This window comes from Silurus aristotelis (assembly GCF_946808225.1).
Source record: "Silurus aristotelis genome assembly, chromosome: 29".
Lineage (NCBI taxonomy): Eukaryota > Metazoa > Chordata > Actinopteri > Siluriformes > Siluridae > Silurus > Silurus aristotelis.
Window position 1 is genome coordinate 10,166,851 of NC_139602.1, and position 23,701 is coordinate 10,190,551.

General features: G+C 40.7%; 3 protein-coding genes across 6 annotated transcripts in view; 1 reads left to right on the plus strand and 2 right to left on the minus strand.

Annotated features, from left to right (window-relative positions):
• Positions 1–4,712: 4,712 nt before the first annotated feature.
• On the minus strand, positions 4,713–12,672 carry p3h1 (prolyl 3-hydroxylase 1). The gene is made up of 15 exons (XM_083535266.1): positions 12,098–12,672; positions 10,698–10,850; positions 10,426–10,615; positions 10,215–10,346; positions 9,989–10,128; positions 9,712–9,801; positions 9,546–9,598; positions 9,032–9,153; positions 8,791–8,945; positions 7,838–7,933; positions 7,535–7,685; positions 7,076–7,193; positions 6,910–6,985; positions 5,853–5,993; positions 4,713–5,418 (listed from the first exon to the last, which is right to left on the minus strand). The coding sequence occupies exons 1-15, from the start codon at positions 12,608–12,610 to the stop codon at positions 4,942–4,944; spliced, it is 2,607 nt and encodes an 868-aa protein (XP_083391392.1). The 5' UTR covers positions 12,611–12,672; the 3' UTR covers positions 4,713–4,941.
• Positions 12,673–13,439: 767 nt separating this feature from the next.
• Positions 13,440–19,359, plus strand: cUnh1orf50 (chromosome Un C1orf50 homolog). 3 transcript variants are annotated; one of them, XM_083535426.1, is made up of 6 exons: positions 13,440–13,686; positions 16,318–16,433; positions 16,516–16,602; positions 17,976–18,107; positions 18,260–18,465; positions 19,075–19,359. In XM_083535426.1, the coding sequence occupies exons 1-5, from the start codon at positions 13,638–13,640 to the stop codon at positions 18,446–18,448; spliced, it is 573 nt and encodes a 190-aa protein (XP_083391552.1). In that variant the 5' UTR covers positions 13,440–13,637; the 3' UTR covers positions 18,449–18,465; positions 19,075–19,359. The 3 variants fall into 3 exon arrangements, with proteins under 3 accessions (XP_083391552.1, XP_083391550.1, XP_083391551.1); XM_083535424.1 differs by having other exon boundaries at positions 18,260–18,459; XM_083535425.1 differs by having other exon boundaries at positions 18,260–18,455.
• The window catches only part of ap5b1 (adaptor related protein complex 5 subunit beta 1), a 4,397-nt gene continuing 52 nt past the window's right edge, over positions 19,357–23,701 (minus strand). The window contains exons 1-3 of one of the 2 annotated variants that reach the window (XM_083535263.1): positions 23,598–23,701; positions 23,217–23,369; positions 19,357–22,204 (exon numbers count right to left, since the gene is read on the minus strand). The exon at positions 23,598–23,701 is cut by the window's right edge and continues 52 nt beyond it. In XM_083535263.1, the coding sequence (XP_083391389.1) occupies positions 19,544–22,204; positions 23,217–23,351 (2,796 nt within the window). In that variant the 5' untranslated portion in view covers positions 23,352–23,369; positions 23,598–23,701 and the 3' untranslated portion in view covers positions 19,357–19,543. Of the gene's footprint in view, positions 22,205–23,216; positions 23,370–23,470 lie in introns of both variants that reach the window. The other variant, XM_083535262.1, reaches the window with a different exon arrangement.

A 23,701-nucleotide genomic window follows, 5' to 3' on the forward strand; every position in this document is an offset into this window, starting at 1 on the left:
TATGGACAATCAACTTTTCTTTTCCTCACATGTTGTTAATGTGGCTCCTTCTTGTCGATTCCTTCTCTACAATATCCAAAGTATTCGACCATTTCTGTCCACACAGGCTGCCCAGGTGCTTGTTCAGTCTCTTGTCATTTCGAGACTGGACTACTGCAACACTATTGCTGGAAGGTCAAGCTCTGAATGCTATTCGTCTACTGCAAACAGTCCAAAACGCAGCTGCATGACTTGTGTTCAAGTTCTTCCACACCTCCCCACTGCTGCACTCTTTTCACTGGCTTCCGGTAGCTGCATGTATCAGATTCAAAACACTGATGCTTGCCTACAAGGCCAAAAATGGACCAGCACCAGCTTACCTCAAAGACCTCATCACACCTCACATTGCATCACACTGTCTAAGATCCTCCAGCACTGCTCGACTGGTCCCAACTTCTCTCAGGGTAAGAGGTAGGTATACTTCAAGGCCCTTTGTTCTGGCACCAAGGTGGTAGAATGAACTTCTCCCAGAAGTCATTGGCTATCTATAAGCGATGGGTGAAGACCTACCTTTTCCTGAGGCATCATGTAGCATTATAAACACCTTCTGTAACAAATGCTAGATAAATGTTTATAAAGGTGTAAGTCACTTGTCACAAAGTCCTCTTCTAGGCATCATGCAGCTCTATAACAAGTGTTACAAAAAATGCTAGGTTCATGTATCTACAGGTTTTCATAACTCGTCATAAATGGCTTATGTAGGGTTCATGCAGCATTCTAATCACCTTCTGTAATAAATGCTAGATTAATGTTTATAAAGGTGTAGGTCACTGGTCACAAAGGGCTCTTCTAGGCATTATGCTATAACTACCGTCTATAACAAGTGTTACAAAAAAAATTGTCAATTGCAGGTTTTCATAACTAGTCATACTGGCTTATTTAGGTATCATGCAGCTCTATAAGCGCCTCTTGAAGTTTTCATTAACAAAACAAACAGAACAAACAACGATTATCAGTGTGATAGAAGCATGTTTTCCCTTGGCCTCATTAAAAAACTTGTGTTAGGTTGTTCTCCTGCTGTCCACCTTTTCAACTTCGAGCGCTGGAATTCGTTTCGTCAGGCTGCGTCCTGCTGGGTCTGGCTTAATCCTGCGCTAAAGGGAAAGAGAAAGAGAGACAAACAGTAAGAGAGAGAGAGAGAGAGAGAGAGAGAGAGAGAGAGAGAGAGAGAGAGAGAGAGACATGCTACGTCTGGCTCCCTGGAAACCACCATGAGATTTTTTTAATCGCTACAGTTCAAAAGCCTTTGCTCACAAGAAAAGAAACAAGATCTTTATTTTCGAACAAAGTACAGAACACACTCGCTTCTATTCACTCCAGACATTTCCTGTAGTGAATTCGGCTTTGTGTGCTACAAAACGCTCTTTCCCTCTCTGTAATTAAGTCTGAATCCCTCCCAGTGCTAATCCTGCATCACTAGCATTATAACCAGGTGAAGAACCATAACCTGGTGTCTTATACTCTTTTACTGCACAAAACAAACTACTGCTATTGTTTTTTAAGCTAATGAAAGTTAAAAGACAACCTGTAGACACAGCAGGATATGCTAACCAGAGTGACGTTCCTGTAAGGAGGAGCGAGAGAAGTAGTTCTGTGCAGCGCCATACTGTAGCATCGAAACAATAGATCACCTCATCCCACTCAAATCCACACCAGTCCTCGTGAAGACAAAGTGTCCTGTGTCTTGTTTCGCAGGACACATGCAAGCTTTCAAAATGGACACCAAACTCATTATCAGTTCTTTTGTATCTTTCACAGGCTTTTATTTTTTTTACCTCAGTTATTTATGCTAATCCATTTACTTAGAACAATATAGCACTTCATATGACCAAAACTGGCTTGAAACATACAGTATGGCTAAGCTAGCTAGCTAAATATTTAATGGTAACTAGCTAGCTGACTACTTTTTTTTAAATATATATACTGATTAGCTTGTTGATGTAACTAGCAAGCTGACTACTTTTTTTAATATTAGCTAACTAGCTCACAATTCTTATTTAATAGTAACTAGCGAGCTGACTACTTATTTTTTATTTTTTTACTGATTAGCTTGTTGATGTGATTAGCGAGCTGACTACTTTTTTGCTGGTAATTCGCTACCTGAATACATTTTATAGATAGCAAACAAACTGACTACGTTTTACATGCCGCTCACTAGCTGATGACTTTTTATTTACTGATAACTAGCTAGCTGGCTACATTTTTAATATTAGCTAACTAGCTGACAGTTCTTATTTAATGATAACTAGCTAGCTGACTACACTTTTAGACACTGGTAGCTAGCTGTCTCACTACTTTCTTATTTAATGGTAACTAGCAAGCTGACTACTTATTTCTTTTACTGATTAGCTTGTTGATGTAACCAGCGAGCTAACTATTTTTTATTTACGGATAATTATTTTGTTGATGTGACTAGCGAGCTGACTACATTTTATAGATAGCAAAATAACTGACTACTTTCTACATGTCGCTCACTAGTTGATGACTTTTTATTTACTTGTAACTAGCTGGCTGGCAAAATTTTAATAGTAACTAACTAGCTGACAGTTCTTATTTAATAAAAATAGCTAGCTAACTACATTAGCTGGCTGACTACGTTCTTATTTACTGGTAACTAACTAGCTCACTACAATTTTGGTGGGTAGATAGATGACTTTTGCATGTATTTATTCTTTGAACTATGAACTTTTTCATTCTTGTTTATGTCTATCTAGAAAAAAGAAAACTGTGGAGTGTCTGAAAAGACGTCATCTTTTTGAATAGGATGTGGTAAGATCTGCTGTTCTCCTACGTCTTGTCACTGTGGTCTTCACAGTCAAGTCCATGTGTGGGCCACGTTCTATTCACATGGAAAACCCACACAGACTTGATTACACTGTGTTGCACACACACACACACACACACACACACACACACACACACACACACACACACACACACACACACACACACACACACACACTGAGCCCCATGTCTCACTTCAAAGCAAAGGACGTTGGACATTTCTAACTCAGATGGTATCAGATCCACAGTGGGTTTGTTCTTCATTCCAAACTCGTGCGTTTGACTCCAGCTGCGATGACGTTCTATTTTTCAGAGGGGTCCAATTAAAGGGGATAATTCGAGCTATCCGGTGCCACTGATTATGTTTCACCAAGTGTTTGCATAGATAACAGTTTTGGGTGGGACACGGATTTTTCTGTTTCAGCTGCTCAGAAAAAAAAAAACCACCACAGCAAAAAATGCAAGTGCGCAAGCAGAGGCCATGAAGGAGTTTAAATTTTGATTTAGATTGCAAATTGTTCTCAAAAATAAAAACATTAACCGAAACTAACCGAAAGAACAATAATAATAATGTATAAAATGAATACAGTGTCTGCCTGGAGGAATCCCTTCATCTATGTGGTGTCATTAAAAAAAGAGAAAATAATTAAACAAGAAGTCAAATTAAATATACTCAAATTAGATAAATGATACAAAATGTATAATATTTTTTTAATTACTAAAGAGTATAATTTTTTTTTCTCATATAATTTTTTATTTGTATCCTTAATGAGTGAACTTATTTTTCTGTTCAAAGAAAAACAAAAAGGGGTTTATATCTTCCAAGGGTGGAGCTTTTGTTTTTGTTTTTTTTTCTAGATGCACAAAAACAAATAATATTTCCAAAATAAAATAAAAAAATTATTTAATTTTTAAGAGCTTGAATATGAACCACAGCAATAATAATAATAATAATAATAATAATAATAATAATAATAATAATAATAATAAAACATAACAAACAAACAACACAATTGGTAAAATTATTGGAATTTAAGTAATGATTATACCAGTTATAATTAAAAAAAGATCAGGTTGATAAAATATTCCAAAAAAAATGAGCATTTTAGAAAATAAAGTATCTATTAAGTGCTTTCATGAAATTATGGCGTCAGTGAAGATTATCATTATTATTTATTTGTTTATTTTTTAAGCACGTAGACAAAAAAAAAAAAAAAAACGTATTTCCGACTCAGGACTGATGAAACACTGCCATCTAGTGCCCGTTTGCATGAATGCAGAACAGATCATTCCTAAAGAAATTCTTCCAAGACGTTAAATAAAAACCCTCTGTCTCACATCTCACATCACACCAATAGCAGGTTTTCCTAGAAACTGGGAATCCTGGAGTATCGATAGTTTCGGTGCTTTAATGGTATTATTTTATCTTATATTTTTACAAAAGGTGATGGAAGAAGGCTCATAGTGATGACAATTTTGACATTTTCTTGCTTTGCTTTAAAAAAACAAACAAACAAAAAAACACCTAAATTAAAGGCAGGTTCTGTACAACCCTAATTATTTAATGAGGAGTTCAACAATTATTTTATTATAAAAAGAGGATTTATTTTCTTGATGTATGTATGTATTTTTTCTGTAATTTGTCTTATTATTAGCCACATATAAGAATGAAATATATACAACAAAACAAAAAGGTATGTCTGTAACTTTCAAGGGTGGATATAGTGTGTATTTTTTCAGATACTGTACATTTGCAATGTCATTGTTTCTAACAGAAAGAGCTTGAATATGAGCCAGAAAAACAAAAAGAATAAATAAATAAATGGAATAATAAAAATAATAATCATAATAATCATAATAATAATAAAAATAATAATGAGACACACACATTGTTGAAATAAAATGATTTAATTTCAGGGATGGCTCGTATCTTTTTGGTAGGAATATTCCGTAACAGTTTGTTGCTGCATTTCTTTGTGTCCTGGAGTTTTTTTTTTTTTTCATAATAAAAAAGTAGCACAGAAGAAAATATCAAAAATTCTAAATCAGATTGTCATTTTCAGTCAAAAGAAAAAACAAAATTCACGAAAAAAACAAAAAAAAGTTTTGCACCAAAGCTCATAATTCATCTTTTTTCTCCGGAGAGTCTGATTTTGAGCTTTTTGTTTTCAGCTGTTTGGATGACGTTTTTGTTTTCTTCTTGTCGGCTAACTTTTCCTTTTTGTCTGCTGTTTTGGACTTTTCTGCCTCTTTCGTTTTCGTCTTCACTTTTCCTGCTGGTTTGCTTTTCGTCGCCGTTTTAGCTTTCGATTTTACCGTAGATGTGGATTTCGGGGGTTTGGTTTTGCTTACCGTCTTCGTCTCCGCTTTCGAGTCGGTGCTCGTCTCCTTCTTCTCCTCTGGTTTTTCAATCGTTTGCTCTTCCCCGGGTGTTTTTGTTTCTTCATCCTTTTCTGTGGTTGTTTTTTCTCCATCAGGTTTCACGCTGTCCTTCTCCGGCGTCGCCTCGTCGCTTCTGTCCTCCTCCGATCTCTGGAAGTCTGCGTTCAGTGGGCTGGAGAGCATTTTTAACAGCTCTTCCGCCTGGATTCGCTCCTGAGGAACATGGAAAAGTGGGAGAGAGTGAAATGAAGGCAGGAGATCATCTGAGATGTTTTATTGTTTATTCAGTGTAACCAACATGTTCGGATTTTCATAAAGATTTTATACTGAAAACTTTTAAAATCAGCCTGATTTCTGTCATCAAGAGCTTCAGACATATATTAAACTCATTATTTTAATGTGTACAAGAACTTCTGTGGTTTTACTTGTGCAGATAGATAGATAGATAGATAGATAGATAGATAGATAGATAGATAGATAGATAGATAGATAGATAGATAGATAGATAGATAGATAGATAGATAGATAGATCTACAAGCATTATCAGGACAGACAGACAGACAGTCCACAGTCTACTACCATAATGTGATGGTAAGAGAGATGAAGATGAAGGTATATCAGTGATAAGACAGTGTACTGAGTCTCACCTTCTCGTTGTGTCGAGGATCGAGAGTGAACCACAGAGCCACTGCACATCTCTGTCCTCTCTTCACCGCTCGCACACCATGAGGATTCTCCTTCCCAGCCCCGAATGCCACAATACGACCACACTGAGGCTTCACCACCGCCTGGAGAGAGAGAGAGCGAGAGAGAGATGGAAAGAAACAGAAAGAGACAGAGAGAGAAACACACACAAAGGGACATCCAAATAGAAACACAGAACGAGACAGACAGACAAAGAGACACAGAGAGAAAGAGACACACACAAAGAGCGATAAAGAAACAGAGACACAGACAGAGAGAAAGAGAGAAAGAAACAGAAAGAGACACAGAAATTAGAGAAACACACAATGAGAGAGAGGCAGAGATAGAGAGAGAGAGAAGCAGAAGGAGAGACACACAATAAGACACAGACAGAGAAACATAGAGAGAGAAACACCGACAGACAGAGAGAGGGACATGGGCAGATAGAGAGAGAAAAAGAGAGACATAATGAGACAGACGGAGACACAAACAGAGAGAGAGAGAGAGAGAGAGAAACAAGTCAAGTCAAGTTTATTTGTATAGCGCCTTTCACAACAGACATTGTCTCAAAGCAGCTTTACAGAAAACAACAGTGAAGGTGAATGGTGTGCGTTTGTCCCTGATGAGCAGCCGTGGCGACAGTGGCAAGGAAAAACTCCCTTGGATGATATGAGGAAGAAACCTTGAGAGGAACCAGACTCAAAGGGGAAACCCATCCTCATATGGGTGACATCAAGAGTTTGGTCATAAATCTTTCAACAATACAGAACAATTTGTGATCATCATAGATCCAGAAGGAGACAGAGAGAGACACAGAGAGAGACACAGAGAGTGAATGAATATAAAGGAGAAATCATTTCTGAAAGATAATCCTGTTTGGGAAGTGAAGTAAGCAGTAAGTGTTATGAAAAATACCCAACTTATGGTACACACACACACACACACACACACACACACACACACACACAACACTAAAACCTTACAGCACGTTCCTAATGCACACATCTGAGAACTTCTTACCGTGATGGTTTTGGCATCGAGCTCGGTGAAGATGAAATCTCCTCCTTCGAAGTCGTCGTTGAGGTACAGGATGGCGCTGGGAGGAAAAAACGCCGGACGCTGTTACACTGCGCTCATAACTGAATCGCGGCTGTGTGTTGTGCTCGCCGGTGTTTCGTGGTTGTACCTGTAGTCTCGGTGTATGTATGCTGGCGGCTCTTTGATGCACTCGTTCAGCTCGGAGATCAGGAGGCAGTTATCCACGTGCACCGGGTGGCTCAGGTCGTCTCGGTCTTCTTGTTTCTCTGCACAGGAACACGCATATACACACAATATCAACAAGCGTTCGTGGATACCTGAGCATACGACTGGTATGTGGTTATTAAACATCTTAATCTACATTTAATCCCCATTTGCTTCCCGTTCTTCTGAGATGATGTTCCACTAGATTTTGTGATTTTGTCGTTCAGCCACAAGAGCATTAGTAAAAGGTATTGAAATAGAAGGAGGGGGTTCAATACTTTTGTTAAAAAAAACGAGATTGAATATCTTCACTTAGGTGTACAGAAAAAATTTTGGCCTGAACTACATGTAGATCTACTTCTCAGATTCTCAGTTTCGAGCTGCAGGACGTAGCTGCTCTCACCTTCGATGGCGGAGCGGCAAACCAGGTGCGAGTAGGAGAAGTACAGAGGAGACTGGAGGCTGAAGTATGACTCCACCACTTTGCGCACCTTTTCGCTGAGGTCAAAGAACAGACGAGCGCTCTTCAGGGGGAGCACGCCTTCCTGACCGAGCTGTCACACACACACACACATCTCAGATCTCAGATCTGATCTACAGGAGTGGACAAATGGTAACATCACAGACATCTGATTACCATAACGACGGTTCTCTCTAAACAATAAAAAAAAAAACGATGTAGAAGAACTTTCCGCAGAAGTCTCACCTTGAGTGCTTTGAGAATAGTGACGCCCTGGAACATCTCGCTGGGAGAGTGAGGGCTCGGCCTTCCCCGGTAGCCGTCGCCTTTCTGCGCCGCCGTCTGAAGCAAAAAGTTCAAACGTGGTAACTGAACACGTTTGCAATGCTGAGCTTCACTTGAGCAGGACACACACCTACTCTGATTCTCCTGATCATCTGTTTCATGATAAACTACGACAGAAAGGTGCTACAGCAAGCACACAGCCTTTGAATTGAAGATAAGGGCGTCTGCCAAATGCATGAATGTAAACGGAAGGTTGTGGGTTCAAGCCCCGGTATTGTCTCTCTTGGGGCCCTTGAGAAAGGCCCTTAAACCCTCTTTGCTCCAGGGATGGTGTATCAACATGTGACAAGTACAAGGCATCTTTACTTTCTTTTTATTTATCCAGAATTTATTTGTTTTTCTGTCTGCTTTTCTTTTCCTCATTTCTAAGAATACTTTTAAAATGCATTAGATATGTTCAAGAAATGTTCTAAGCTACACTATGTGCAAAAAATGACTCCTGAATCATGACTCCTCGTGTCAAGTCATGAATCGTGACTCCTCTGACTCCTGAATCATGACTCCTCGTGTCATAATCTGAAGGCTCATGTCATGAATCATGACTCCTCTGACTCCTGAATCATGACTCTCGTCATAATCTGAAGTCTCATGTCATGAATCGTGACTCCTCTGACTCCTGAATCATGACTCCTCATGTCATAATCTGAAGTCTCATGTCATGAATCGTGACTCCTCTGACTCCTGAATCATGACTCCTCATGTCATAATCTGAAGTCTCATGTCATGAATCGTGACTCCTCTGACTCCTGAATCATGACTCCTTGATGACTCAAAATCTCACTCCTCGTGTGAGACACCTGTATCCCTGTATCACACTGGGGGGTTTATTCAGTACAGAGAATCGAAACACGTACGTTTGAAAGGCGGTGTAATTCGCGGCACTCGTCGGCTGTGATGACTCCGTCCAGCACGACTCTCTGGGAACCGTTCAGAGTTTTGGACGTCATGCTGACCGTGATGCCGTCGAGCACCAAGCTATCCTCTGGAGGAGGTGTCAATGTACTGACTCCTAGCAGCAACACATAGTACATTTAAACACATTTCATTTTGATTTTTATTTCTATTAAGGGTGTGTGCAACCATCGCCATGCTCACCATCTTTAAGTAGTGTGGCTATGTCTGATGACTCCTTGTTCTTCTCCTCCACTAGCGTCTCAATGTCCTTCATGAGATTGCTGATCTCCTCTGTGATACGAGCTGCGGTCTCTCTGTCAGCCCTGAACACCACAGACACATGCTCTGAGAGGCTGACGATGATATATATATATATATACACACACACACACACACACACACACACACACACACACACACACACACAATATCAAACAAAAACAAAATGCCACCTGACAAGAAAGGTTAAAAGTTTCAACTGCACAGTATGTGGACAAAAGTTTGTGGACACCTGACCAGAAGATTTGTTTGTGCACAGGGGCATTGTCATGCTGGAACGGGTTTTGGGTCTCCTAGTTCAAGTGAATGGAAAATGTCATGCTTCAGCATTCAAAGACCAAAGCCTTCAACAGCAGGTGTCCCAATACTTTTAACCATATAGTGTACTCACTGCAGATCTCGTGGTTAGGAATCAAATATCAGAATTGTTTATTACTTTTGCTTGTCCCTGAGTTTCTTAGGCATGATCTCTTCCGGTGTCCACGTGTCCTGAAAAACACAAGGAGAGAGAGAGAGAGAGAGAGAGAGAGAGAGAGAGAGTGCGTGAGGAAATCAGAATACATAACGAACGTCAGGTTTGGGATCAAAAAAAAAAAACTTACCGGATCGACGAACGCGATTCCGAAAATTTCATATCCAAAGTACAAGAGCTCTTTCTCCAGCAAGGAATTTTTGATGTACTGCTCAACCACCTGGAGGCACAAGAGTAATAACCACATCAATACTTTATTACCAATTACATCCCCAAAAGTATTGGGACACCCGACTTTTCCAGACAGACTACAGACAGAAATGCGAACGCGGGTCAACAACCAGACAAAAATCGTGCAGCTCTGATAAACGAAAGTCTGTCTGTAGAGTCGTGTAGGATGTGAGAACCTTTCTGGCTGTAATAGCAGCAGCTTTATCTTCTCCTAGTATGACTGAGTAATACGCCAAGTTCTGCTTCATCACTTGATCGTCAGGATGAAAAAGGAGGAAGGTTTTAGCACATTCGATGGCCTTCTCGTACTGCTCACCTGGAAAAAGAGACACGGTTTTCAACATGCATGTGATACGCTCTTAAACAATTGGGCTACTGGGATGAACTGATCATGCGTCGTACTGTTATAGTAGGAAAACTGGAGGTAGTTCAAATGTGAAGGCAGGAAGTCTTCGAACGGTTTTTGACCTCCGGCGGTGGACGCCAGCTCCACGGCGCAGTTCTGCTTGCAGTTCAGAACGTACAGGTAGTGATCTGTAGGAAAAGAATCAGCGGTGTAAACACCGATACACAGGAAACGCTCTCTGAAAAACGAAACCCGTCCGCCGCTTGCCTGTAATGGACTGGAAAAGGTCGGCGCTGTACTCCATGTAGTTGTATCCGTCGTATTCGTACTCGCCCTCGCACAGCGCCCGGCACTCCGCGTCGGCGACGAAATACTCCTCGAGCGCCTTCTCGAAGTGTCCGATGGAGGAGGGGAAATCGTCTGCGCTGTACAGTCGCTTCCCTTCCAGAAACTCGTCCTGAAACATCGCATCTTACCGGTCATTTTTAACTCAGTGTAAAGGCGATCCCGAGCGTTTCGACATCACCAATGCGTCTCACCATGTGCGGCCTGGCCTCGAGGTCCTTATAGTCCGCGTCCTGCACGCCTGCCATCATGCCGTAATATTCCAGGTTCTGTCTCATCTCCATGTGATCCGGGTTCGCTATGTAGAACGTGTTCGCCGCGGCAACAGCTTTATCCAGCTTGTTTATCTGCGGACACACGCGCATCGATCGTATTAGTTACAATTTTCATTGCATTGCGTGCTGGATTTACAAAAAAACTATTTTTATTATTATAAAATGGCAAACTGACAAAAATATTTATCATATACTGCATTTGGAATTACGTCAAAGTTACAGGCTGAGAGGAACTATTTTATAAAGAAAAATGTCACGCAATAACAAATTCATAATCTTTGATGTGGTGAAACGTTGAGAAATTTCAAATAAATAAATTAATCTAATGAAAAAATTATGAATTAGGACATAAGGATATAAAGATATCGGTTTGAATAAAAAAGATTGTATATTAAATATTTAAATTTTAATGGTATATTCGTATTGGTATTTTTTTTATCCTAATTACAGTTTATATTCAAGTTATTACAAGTTAATTAACTAATTACTTCCGCATACGCCAAAAAACATCACCATGGTTACCGCTTTTGATCCTATTTGGGATGTACCATCTCACGTTAGCACTTGAATAGAGAATAAAAGCAGTTTTGTTTAATTTAATTTTATATAAAATGCGAAATATTTTTATCATTCAGGATTGAATGGAAATATCGCTGACTTTGAAGGAACTTTCCAGAAACCTTAAATGTGTCTCGGCACGTACCACTTTAACTCCACCTAAAGACGTGGCACCCGAAAATCACTGGAGAGAGGGGGGTCGTTTGGAAAGGAGTCGACTCCTCTGGCTGAGAGTCGACTCGAATAGAAAACCAGTGTTTTTTGGGGGAAAATGTTAGCAATTCTAAATTTTTTAAGTAAATTCAAATCAATATTTTATGAAAATACTCGTAATTGATAACTGGTATAAGAGAAATCAATAGCTAGAACGTCATGACCGATAATGAGTCAACAGAGCTGTATACTTACAATGGGATTAGTAAATTAGTGATTATTTTTTTATTATTTAACGAGATTTTAAGTCTATGGAAAGCGAATCGGTTATCTGTAACGCATCAGATTGCGAAAGTAAATTCTCAAAGATAAAATTTAAGTGAACTCTTGAAATAAAGGCAGTGAGTCGTTTTGGGATTCGAAAGAGTCGATTCCTTGAAACGTTCATTCATCATTGGGACGTGAAAAATAACTTGTGGTTTATTATAAGGGTTTATTAAAGCGTTTTTTTCGTGTGTTTCTTGGTGAAAGAAATCCTTTGAAAGGTGCATGAAGGGAAGTGTTACATGCGAAGAAGGGCAGTGAATGAGAGGATTTTTTGCGTTTACCTTGAAATAAGCCACTTGCAGGTAATTATAAGGCGTCCTTTTCTTAAACTCGAGCTCCACCTCGTCGCTGATCTTGTGCACCGACGACGGCCCGAGTTTCTCCGCCTCGCAGCGTCTCATGCAGTCGGCCCTCTGCAGGATGCGCTGGAAGAAGCCGAGGTCCTCCACGGGACCAGCGCCGGGCAGCGGGACAGGCTCGTGGGCTCCGGCGCTCTGGAAGGCGGCGAGGTCGGCGCACGACCGGCGACACCGCGCCTTCGCACTGCGCACCGTCTCTTTGGTCCTCAGCGCTCGCTCCATGTTCAGGATAACCGAGAGCCAGTCCTGCTTATAGTACGCCTCCACGGCGTTGTCGAACAGCAGGTCGTACGGCTCCAGGACGCCGCTGACCTCCGCCTCACAGGAGCCCGGCTCGGGAACGGTGAAGAACAGCAGGAGGAGAAGAGGAGCCAGGAGGCGCACCGCGGAGGACATCATGGTGAACATCGGGACCTCCTCGAGAAGAACTTTCATCCCAGATCTCCACCAAAACCTGCAAACTTTTCACTCCTGTCCAAGGAAGTGGGCGGGGCGATGGTTATAAGGGGCGGGGTTGTAGTTGGGTTTGTATCTGTAGTGGGCGGGGTTGTAGTTGGAGTGGGCGGAGTTGGAACTCTAAATAAATAAGTTTATATACACAAACGTAAATTAAACACACGTTTATTTTGAAACCTTACAAGTCGGAAAGCAACCAGAACCATGATTACACTTAAAAATCTAAACTCCTCCTTTTAAAAAAAATAATATAATAATATGTCTACCCTTCTTGTTATTCTATTTTCTCTTTCTTTTTTTTTTTTTTACTTTTTTTTTCTCATTCTTTTCCTTCCTTTTTAAAATATGAATATGTTTGTAATATTTCATTATGGTATGAATGTTGAATGACTAAGTGTACAATAAAAAAAATAGTATGGTATTTAAAGTTGTAGATATAGTGGGCGGGGCTGTAGGAGCAGAAATACTTTGATTTATATAATTGCACTCATAATTTAACTAAACATAATTTAAGCAAAAACAAAATAAACAAAAATATATTTTATAATTATTAGTGCAAATATAAAACAGATGACCTTTCCAAGATGGCGGCTCGGTTGACGCGTTGGGCCTTAATCATATTTTCGGTGACCACAAAGTGCTGGAACAAATATAGTAATATTTTATTACAAAATTTAAATATTATTATTTCACTTACACTTATATTATCTTATTATACATAAATTACAGTATTATTTACAAAAATTTAGTTTTGTCGCGAGAAACTATTTTTGTCTGTGTTTTTCGTCAGGCGTTTGAGTAAGCCTACTAACACATGGGAAAGACCCAGGAAAGAGCAGGCTGGCGAAGTTGTCTTGCCGAATCTGTATATTTTTTTATGGCTCGTTGTTCATGAAACTAGAATTGAAATTATATAAACATTAATGCACTCTTTTGATATCATTTTTTAACTTTAATTAAATCTTAATATTAGCATATTATAGGTCATCATCATCCGCGCTGGCAAATGGATAAAGCTGTGAGTTTGGCGAATCAGAGTGACAGAGGAAACACAGGTCAGAATACAGCGTGGACACTGAGCATAAACACTGTATTTACAGGACCATCAGGAATAAAAAAGAACGACAACCAGGTTTTATAACAGGATAAAATAATGCACTTTGTCTTTATACACACTTCTTTTACAGCTGATCATTCTTTTAGAGAAAATCTAACTTCACTATAATTATAATTCATAATAAATATCTTGAGATTCATTTTTTTTACTATTATAAAGTGCACTATTATATAAGGACTCTAAAGGTAAGGAGTTCAAGCCCCACTATTGTCAAGCTGCCACTTTTGGGGCCCTTGAGCAAGGCCCTTAACCCTCTGTGCTCCAGGGGGGTGTTGTATCATGACTGACCCTGCACTCTGACCCCAGCCTCCAAACTTAGCTGAGATATGCAAAGAATTTGACTGTGTTGTAATGTACACGTGACAAGTAAAAGCCATCTTTCGTTCTTTCGCATTAAACTTTGTGCTGTTTTTAAGCAGTCAAAAAAAAAAAAAAAAAAGATTTCATACATTATATTAGTTAATGTGCAGTTTGGATAGCAGTACAGATTTACTGTTCTCTGAAAATAACTCAACATACAGTCATTATTCTCTAAATAACTGGCAACAAAAGTGCGTGCACCCTCAGTGAACATGTCAAAACTGTGACCAGTGTCAATATTGTGTGTGAGCACCATTGTTATGTAGCACTGCTTTAATCCTCCTGGTATGGAATTCACCAGAGCTGCACAGGTTGTTGTTGGGATCCTCTTTCACTCCTTCTTAATGACATCACGGAGCTGCTGGATGTTAGACACATGGCGCTTCTCCAAATCCAATACAAGATACACATATTTGTATGGTTCTGTCTAGCAGAAAAATACATAAATATGATGAATAGACGTGTGGCTTTAAACATTTATACGACGCACAGCTGTTATCACTTAGGATGGATGTACAGTGAGGAAAATAAGTATTTGAACACGCTGCTATTTTGCAAGTTCTCCCACTTAGAAATCATGGAGGGGTCTGAAATTGTCATCATAGGTGCATGTCCACTGTGAGAGACATAATCTAAAAAAAAAAAATCCAGAAATCACAATGTATGATTTTTTAACTATTTATTTGTATGATACAGCTGCAAATAAGTATTTGAACACCTGAGAAAGTCAATGTTAATATTTGGTGCAGGAGCCTTTGTTTGCAATTACAGAGGTCAAACGTTTCCTGTAGTTTTTCACCAGGTTTGCACACACTGCAGGAGGAATTTTGTTCCACTCCTCCACACAGATCTTCTCTAGATCAGTCAGGTTTCTGGCCTGTCGCTGAGAAACACAGAGTTTGAGCTCCCTCCAAAGATTCTCTATTGGGTTTAGGTCTGGAGACTGGCTAGGCCACACCAGAACCTTGATATGCTTCTTACAGAGCCACTCCTTGGTTATCCTGGCTGTGTGCTTCGGGTCATTGTCATGTTGGAAGACCCAGCCTCGACCCATCTTCAATGCTCTAAATGAGGGAAGGAGGTTGTTCCCCAAAATCTCGCAATACATGGCCCCGGTGATCCTCCCCTTAATACAGTGCAGTCGCCCTGTCCCATGTGCAGAAAAACACCCCCAAAGCATTATGCTACCACCCCCATGCTTCACAGTAGGGATGGTGTTCTTGGGATAGTACTCATCATTTTTCGTCCTCCAAACACGTTTAGTGGAATTATGACCCAAAAGTTTTATTTTGGTCTCATCTGACCACATGACTTTCTCCCATGACTCCTCTGGATCATCCAAATGGTCATTGGCAAACTTAAGACGTGCCTGGACATGTGCTGGTTTAAGCAGGGGAACCTTCCGTGCCATGCATGATTTCAAACCATGACGTCTTAGTGTATTACCAACAGTAACCTTGAAAACGGTGGTCCCAGCCTTTTTCAGGTCATTGACCAGCTCCTCCCGTTTAGTTCTGGGCTGATTTCTCACCTTTCTTAGGATCATTGAGACCCCACGAGGTGAGATCTTGCATGAAGCCCCAGTCCGAGGGAGATTGAAAGTCATGTTTAGCTTCTTCCATTTTCTAATGATTGCTCCAACAGTGGACCTTTTTTCACCAAGCTGCTTGGCAATTTCCCCGTAGCCCTTTCCAGCCTTGTGGAGGTGTACAATTTTGTCTCTAGTGTCTTTGGACAGCTCTTTGGTATTAGCCATGTTAGTAGTTGGTTTCTTACTGATTGTATGGGGTGGACAGGTGTCTTTATGCAGCTAACGACCTCAAACAGGTGCATCTAATTTAGGATAATAAATGTAGTGAAGGTGGACATTTTAAAGGCAGACTAACAGGTCTTTAAGGGTCAGAATTCTAGCTGATAGACAGGTGTTCAAATACTTATTTGCAGCTGTATCATACAAATAAATAGTTTAAAAATCATATATTGTGATTTCTGGATTTTTTTTTTTAGATTATGTCTCTCACAGTGGACATGCACCTACGATGACAATTTTAGACCCCTCCATGATTTTTAAGTGGGAGAACTTGCAAAATAGCAGGGTGTTCAAATACTTATTTTCCTCACTGTATATATACATTTAGTTTAATTTAGATGTTACAGCTTATCAGCACCTGATCATACTGTCATTGACGTTTCATTTTAATATTTTCAGTCATGCTGGTGGAAACCAACAGCAATCCGAACAGGCTGGAGCTGGTGAGCTCCTACCACACCAACCGAGTGGGAGATCCCATGGACCTCGTGGCTCTGGCTGAGCATGTTCAGAAAGTACGCAGAAAGGTTCTTAGATCGATCTTTGCACATCATACCGTTCCTGCTAATCACCAGCATGTCCTTGTTTTTTCTTTAGGGAGACGAATTTATCCGAGCAAACGCTTGCAACAGGTTGACCGTCATCGCGGATCAAATAAGATACCTGCAGGAGCAAGCGAGGAAGGTAAAAAACATGTTGTGGAATTCTCAGATCTGATCGTGTTGTTCATTTTCTATAACAGCGGTTTTGACAGTGGTGAAGGTTATTATGCATCGCTCTAATTAGTTTTGGTAGGAACAGCTCGCTTGTACTGTACATGCCACATAAAAAGGATAAACGTGCGTAATCGTGGTCCGTGAAGGATGAGCCGAGTTCTTTACGGTTTCTCAGTCAAATGACTGTGAATGGGATTGTTTTGTTTTATTATTTATTAAAGAAAGAATAAAGAAAAACTGTTAAAGGAAAGATTGTATATAACTGTAATAACAAGAGAACAGTCTTGGACATTATGGTTATATTTAATGCTTAAACGGACAAGAAGCATATTTTTTGCGGAATTAAAGATTACAAGACTAATGGAACACTTCCTGAATTTAACTTTAAGACTCTTTGGAGATATGAAGGATGCAATACTACTCTACAGGTACTCAAGATCCACCGATTCGTCGGTTTTACCAATTAATCGACGACGTTTGCCGATTGCTGGCACTATCGTCAAAAATCCATTCCCGTAGTTTTTCCGGGTCGCGTTCGTTTCCAGAGCAGCTGTGAAGGTCTGCTGTGATTATACAGGAGTGGCCTCTAGAGCACTGACACCATGTGCTGTTTGAAAATGAACTTTATTTAAAAAGGTATTAGTAGGGCTGGGCGATATGGCCTAAAAAAAATATTTTCACAAAAAATCCGATTTGCGATTTAAATCGATTTTTCCCCCCCTGCTTAAAATCAATCTGCATATGACAAAAAAAACAAAACAAAACAAAAAAAGTTTTAACTTTATTAAATAAAGTTTATTTACCCTTCTGGGATTATAACCCACTTTGGGTTAAAGTGCAATCAGAAACAACAAGCTAAAAATACAAGATGCCTTTGTAAATTGTGAAAATAGAAATGTGGAACATGACTGAAAATGCACCTGAGGTTTTAAGTGATTTTGCCTTTACTTTTCTCCAAAACTCCACAGTAAAATGAGATAAAATTTAAGAGAGTAATAGACAGGGACACTGTAAATAAAAATAATTTGAAAGATTGAGCAAACCTATAAAGAAAAATGTTTTATGAGTGTTTGAATGTGGAACATGGTTAAAAATGCAGTGATGCTTGGAGTAATTTTGCCTTCACTTTTCTCCAAAACTCCACAGTAAAATGACTGATGAATGAATGAATGGTGATTTAAATGCTCTGATTGTTCTGTTTCTTAACGGAAACGCCGTTCTGAAGCGTCTTCACATGTATTTTGGTCGCTTCCACCACCCAACGATCCAACCTGGCTATCGGTTAAAATCCACTCAAGATGAACTGTTTGTTATTTCTCCTCTAAATACATTGTATATCAGGTGTTAGAGGATGCGAAGAGGGACGCCGATCTCCACCACGCAGCCTGCAATGTTGTGAAGAAGCCAGGAAACATGTATTACCTGTACACACGTGAATCAGGCCAGCGGTACTTCTCTATACTCTCCCCGAAGGTAAAGCATTCATCTGAAGCTCATGTAATATTCTTAATGGAAAGCGTAAGCAGCATTATAGCAGAGGGAAAAGTGCTGTTATGGACTTCTATAAAAGAAAAATAAATGAAATTTGTTACAGTAAATGCTTTATTTATTTACTTGTTTTAAAGGAATGGGGTCCCAGTTGTCCACACGAGTTCCTCGGCGCTTACAAACTGCAGCATGACATGTCCTGGACCCCGATAGAAGACGTTGAAAAGCGGGATGCTGAAATCAGTGTAATTGACAAACTCCTGAACAGTCAAAGCAGCGCTCTGCCGTCCAGCACCGGACCAAACTTCGGGGGTCTTTCAAACTGACCGGAGTGTGTGTACGTGTAAGACATAATCTAATCTAACTGCAAAAAAATTTATAATCAGAAATAGTAATAACAAAGTTACACGAGTGGGGAAGTGGTCAAACCTTTAGAAGAATAGATTTGTGGTTGGGGGTTGCATGGGGGTCAATTTCCAGACTTTCATCAAACTTTCCAGGAATTTCATCTGTGGGAATTTTAGAAATATTCCAAGTTGGAAACTGGAATTAATTAGACATTTATATGAACATTACCATATAAATATAATGAATAAATTAATTAATTGTCAGTCTAATTTGTTGCAGAATTGCTCGCAGCACGTTATGTTTATGTAATTTACGTGAAAACTCGCCAAGATGGACATTTTTTACATTATTCCGTGTGCCGGATTCGAGAAATGGTGTTTTATATGTTGTGAGGAATGCATAGTGCATGTAGGGGGCGTGGCCTCAGTAACCTTGTGGTAAGTGTGCAGTGTGCATGTGATTGATGAATGTGCAGGAGAGAAATTCAACTGAAATGTTGTAAATTCCCAGTTTATTCCTGGAAAGTTTCCAGTCTTGCAAATTTATAAGTCATAAGAGACTCCTGTATATTATGTGGTCAGTAAAGAATCCATTGTTTTCTCAGATATGACTGGAATGGACGCATGAATGTTCAGCGCTGTGGAGTTCTCGATTCTGATTGGTCGGAACAAAGTGGTCATATCATCCTCATTACATGGGGATTTGTCACATGTTCTGTAAGGAGATTTACTTCGAATTTTGCGGAAGGAGTCTCCAGTTTCAGTAACATTTGTTCAATTGTTGTAACTGTTTTTTTGCAAAATAGACAAAACTTGTTGATTTTGCCTACATTTTGCAACATTGCTGCCTGAACATGATCATTGAAACAAAATAAAATGCATAAGAATTGTGTGATTTCTCTTTTATTAATACTGCAATTTGAGTTATTTGTCAATATACACCATACTGTGAATTTCTTTGGCATCAAAATATCATTCGGTGCAAACAATTGTATTTTCAAGACAAACATAATTTAAAAAAATACATATTCAATTAATTTCAATTAAAATTCAACAACGGCTAACAAAGGTATATCAGGAACCCCGGAGCTCCTCAATTCCAGATCTGTTGTCTGTTGCTGTGTTACAGAGCACTGTTAGGTTTTGTAAGTAGGAGTTGACGTGAGGGAGCAGTTCCCAGTTGTCTGTCGCAACACTGACTTGAACACTGTCCTCACCCTCTCTGATATTCAATAAAACATGAAATGTCGGTGGAAGGAAAAACAGGACCTTCCACCCGTTCGGTCCTTGTGAAATCACGTACCTCTGAAAATTCTTAATCAGATCCGCTAGAGTGTCACCTTCAGCCTTAAAACAAAAGAGGCTCGTCTCTGAAGCGCTGGGTTTCCCGGATGCTAGCGCGTCCCAAATCCGATCAAACATGTCCTCTTTGCGTTGAGGCGGTGTACGTATCGGTAAAGGGACAGGAAGAAATATCTCGGGGAATGACACTTTAACATCAGGTAGATGAGTGTGCCAGGACTGGCCGTCTTCCGTGGTGAAAATGGCGCTCACTCGTAATCTTGTTGGGTACGGGTGATACGGCTTCAGGTTCACGCTGACTCGTTGCGGCTTCCTGTCTCTGAAAAGGCATGGCACGTAGATGTCGTCGACTTTCGCATAGTGCGACAAGTCTGCGTTAAAATGCAAGCATATGGTGAAGATACGATCGAATCTAGGATCTGTGAGGTTTGCGTGAGTCAGGTTGTACCTCAACGTGACCTCTGAGGCAAAGCCGGGGTTTTTTAGTTGCTCTTGGTAAACCTCGTATAAGTCCTTCTCAGTCGGGACTTCTGCATTTTGAACTAAATCCTGAGAACCATTTGGGGGAATCTTTTCAAGCTGAATGATACAACTCTCCGTCTGGAGAACTATCGAACAACTGCCAAGTTCTTCGTTTGCAGTGATGGTAGACAACGATCGGATTTTTGCCTGTCCTCCGATGGGGGCATTGGCGAGGACACTGGCAAGTTTTTCCGAAGACAAGTTGGTAAGGAGGGTGTAGTAAAACCGAGCGTGGTCTTGAATGTCCGTGTCCTCGTAGTGTCTGGACATGTGCTGAAGAAGATCTGCCAGCTCAATGAACATTTGGTTCAACGTAGGGTGCTGAAGCAAGTTGCGGCATACCGCGAGGATAGCGGTACCGACGTGCCAGCTCCTTCTTTCGCAAAGGTTCGAATTGACGAGGATGTCGCGGAGGAAGCAGATACTACTTTTCTGCGTGATCTGACTCTCCTGTGCAACCCGAGCCAAGATTTTGAGATGCCAACCCAAGCTTTGTAGGGTTAGTTGCAAAGAAGGCATTTCCACAATGCACCTTTGAAGAGCTTTCAACAACTGGACCGACCAAAGTGAATCCTCAAGGCGTTCCTGGATCCGGTCGGTGAGGTTGATCAGATTTGGTGCGAGGTGACAATTTCTGGAAAACAGCTCGCGTAACCGATGGACAAGTTTCTCTGAGAGATTCTCCATGTGGTTGAAGTGCACGAGGAATACGTAAATCGCTCTGAAAGAGGTCACCACAGTTTCCCTGCTGCTGTTTTTGTCCACTATTCTGAGCAGAGCCATCACATGATTGAGCAGATATCCCAAACCTTGGCCGTCCTCCTCCTCATTTGCCTCGAGGTGTACCAGGCAGAGAAGGTTCAGTCTAGAAAGCATTGTGGTGCTGTCGTTGAATACACTAGGGAAGAGGGATAGAGTAAGCTTAGGGGTAATGAGGACAGGCAAGCACTCCTCTCCGCTGCTAGAGATAGGTCTGTTTTCAGGAAAGTGAAGAATGCAGTCAATGTAAAAGAGCTTCTCGGGAACTCTCAGAAGGGGATGTTGCGCCATTCCTACGAGCCGCTTGAGCAAGAAATGTTCGTCCTCAGCAGTAAAGAGGCTATCTGTGAACGTGCCTTTCATAAACAGGGTGGCGTGCATCAGCTCGACCTCAGTCGTTCCAAAAAGTCTGAGCAACTGAGACTTGAATATGGCCGGAGAGATGCCTGGTACCATCGCTACCACCTCGACAAGCCCCCTAAGCAAGGCGGCCTGTGAGGGTGACGTCATCAAGTACGATTCCTCCAAGATTAAGGACATTATGGACTTCAGCTCTTTGAAGTCCAGCGTTGTCGGTAGTTGTGGAGCTTGAGCCATGCTGACAGACAGGTTGGACTTTGTAAACTGGGGGAGCTTCCACAAAAAGCCTTCATTTCCCGCTAAGACGCTCCGAAGCTTAGCGTTATCCACATCCTTTTCTTGTGTCAAAAATCGGATCGCGTTCTTGAGCACCTCTGTGTAGAGCATGCAATAGGACTGATGCAGAACGGTGGTTTCCTGCTGCTTAAGGTAATAAAGAGCCTCGAGCTTTTGAGACAGAAGGCCTGGCTGGCAGGTTTCCATTTCTCTGAGACACTCGCAAGCACCCGCTCTGACCGCGTGATGAGTCGGACCTCCCACATTATCGTTTGTGTCCTGAATCAATGAAAACAAAAAGCTCAAATAGTCCTCCGCGACTTTGGTTCGGTCGGCCAAGCATGAGGTGCAAATCAAAACACTGGTGATGGCCAGCAGGAGGTGGCATTTTAGACCGACCGATTTCTGCGGAGTACAGTTGAGAATGGAGACGAGCTCATGCGCCGTCTGCTCTCCAGCGGACGTGGTGGTGCAAAGGACCGTGGGATGCTCCAAGAATATGGACAACAGGAGTATCTAGTATAAAAAGAATAGAAAATCTTTCAGATTCTTATATGATGTTCAAAAGGTTTCAAATCTTACAACTAATTTTCGTTTCACAATCAAATGAAAAACGATGAAGGCACCTGATCCAAAATACACCTGATCATTTCTTTGCTTGCCGCACATTTTTCTTTTATGGTGCGACATCGGACATCAGGCACTAATGTGCAGCTACCAGTCATCACTGCAACTGCTATATACAATGTATACAATGTGTATAAGTATATCTCAAACAGCAGGTCTTTCGGGGTGTTTTGGTTATGCAGTGGTCAATAATTACAAAAATGTGGTCTAAGGAAAGACACCAGGTGAATCACAAAGTGTCCTGACCACACAAGGTTGGCTAAGGCTAGCCCAACTAGTCCGATCTCTCATCCCAAATGGGTGTAAAAGTCAATGGGATGATTGGACTTAAAGGATCTGCTGCTTATAACCTGATAAAACAGCACACGTTCTTGTGGGGGCCATGCTGGTGACCTTCATTCACAAAAGTCCATCCATCTATCCATCCATCTATCCATCCATACTTTAGTGCCTATAGGTTTAACTCTAATGTTCGATCCAGTGGTGACGGTGTAAAGGAAAAACACCCTGAGACTTCATGAGGAAGACATTTTTAAAGGTTCTAAAGCTTCTAAAGGGATTTTCTAAGCCACTGTAGAAAATCCATACATCCTCATATTTTTATTAGGTTTCAATGTAAGATGTTATGGAGCTTTTTACCCTTTTTTTATTAGTGGGTTTTTTTTTTGCCGTGCATGAAATATATTTTTGTAACACACAGCCGAGTCTGAATATTCAAAGAGGTGTTTAAAGGGTGATTACAATCAGCACACTTGAAGCAGCAATAAGCACATGTCAACCTATAACAACAATAACAATAATAATAATAATAATAATATAAATAAATAAAAATCAACAGTAGGTGGCTTGAAAATTATACAAAAAAGAAAACTGAGTACTCATTTTTTCCATCTTTACTTACCTTCTTGCTGTCATTTGTTTTGTCATCCCTCAGATTGTCCAGAAGTTCTGCTAAAAACATCTCAGAGGTGGTGCGAGACAAGAACTGAGTGGGACTGAATAATAAAGAGGAGATTCTTGCATCCCAGGAGGTCATGATGATGCTGAAGTTGCGCTGAAACACATTTAAATCGCATTTAATGAGCTGAAGGTTCAGTAAGCCTGAATGCACACTAAGCGCCCTGACCCTTAGGAAAGAATAGTGCACTACTCTACCTGTCGCGTGCTTTGTAGTACGGAAGTATGCGTGCACCCTGAACCACAAGGCCGCAAAGAGCCCCGAAAAGCAACACAAAAACTCCGCAAAAACCAGACCCACAACCCCGGAACGCTCCTCACTCACATCCCGCACACCTTCACCATAAAATCAGCATGCATTTGTGTCGTTTTCTGATTATTTTACGCTATTTCATCCCCCTCTCCACTCCTTTTCCCTGTCACTGCTCT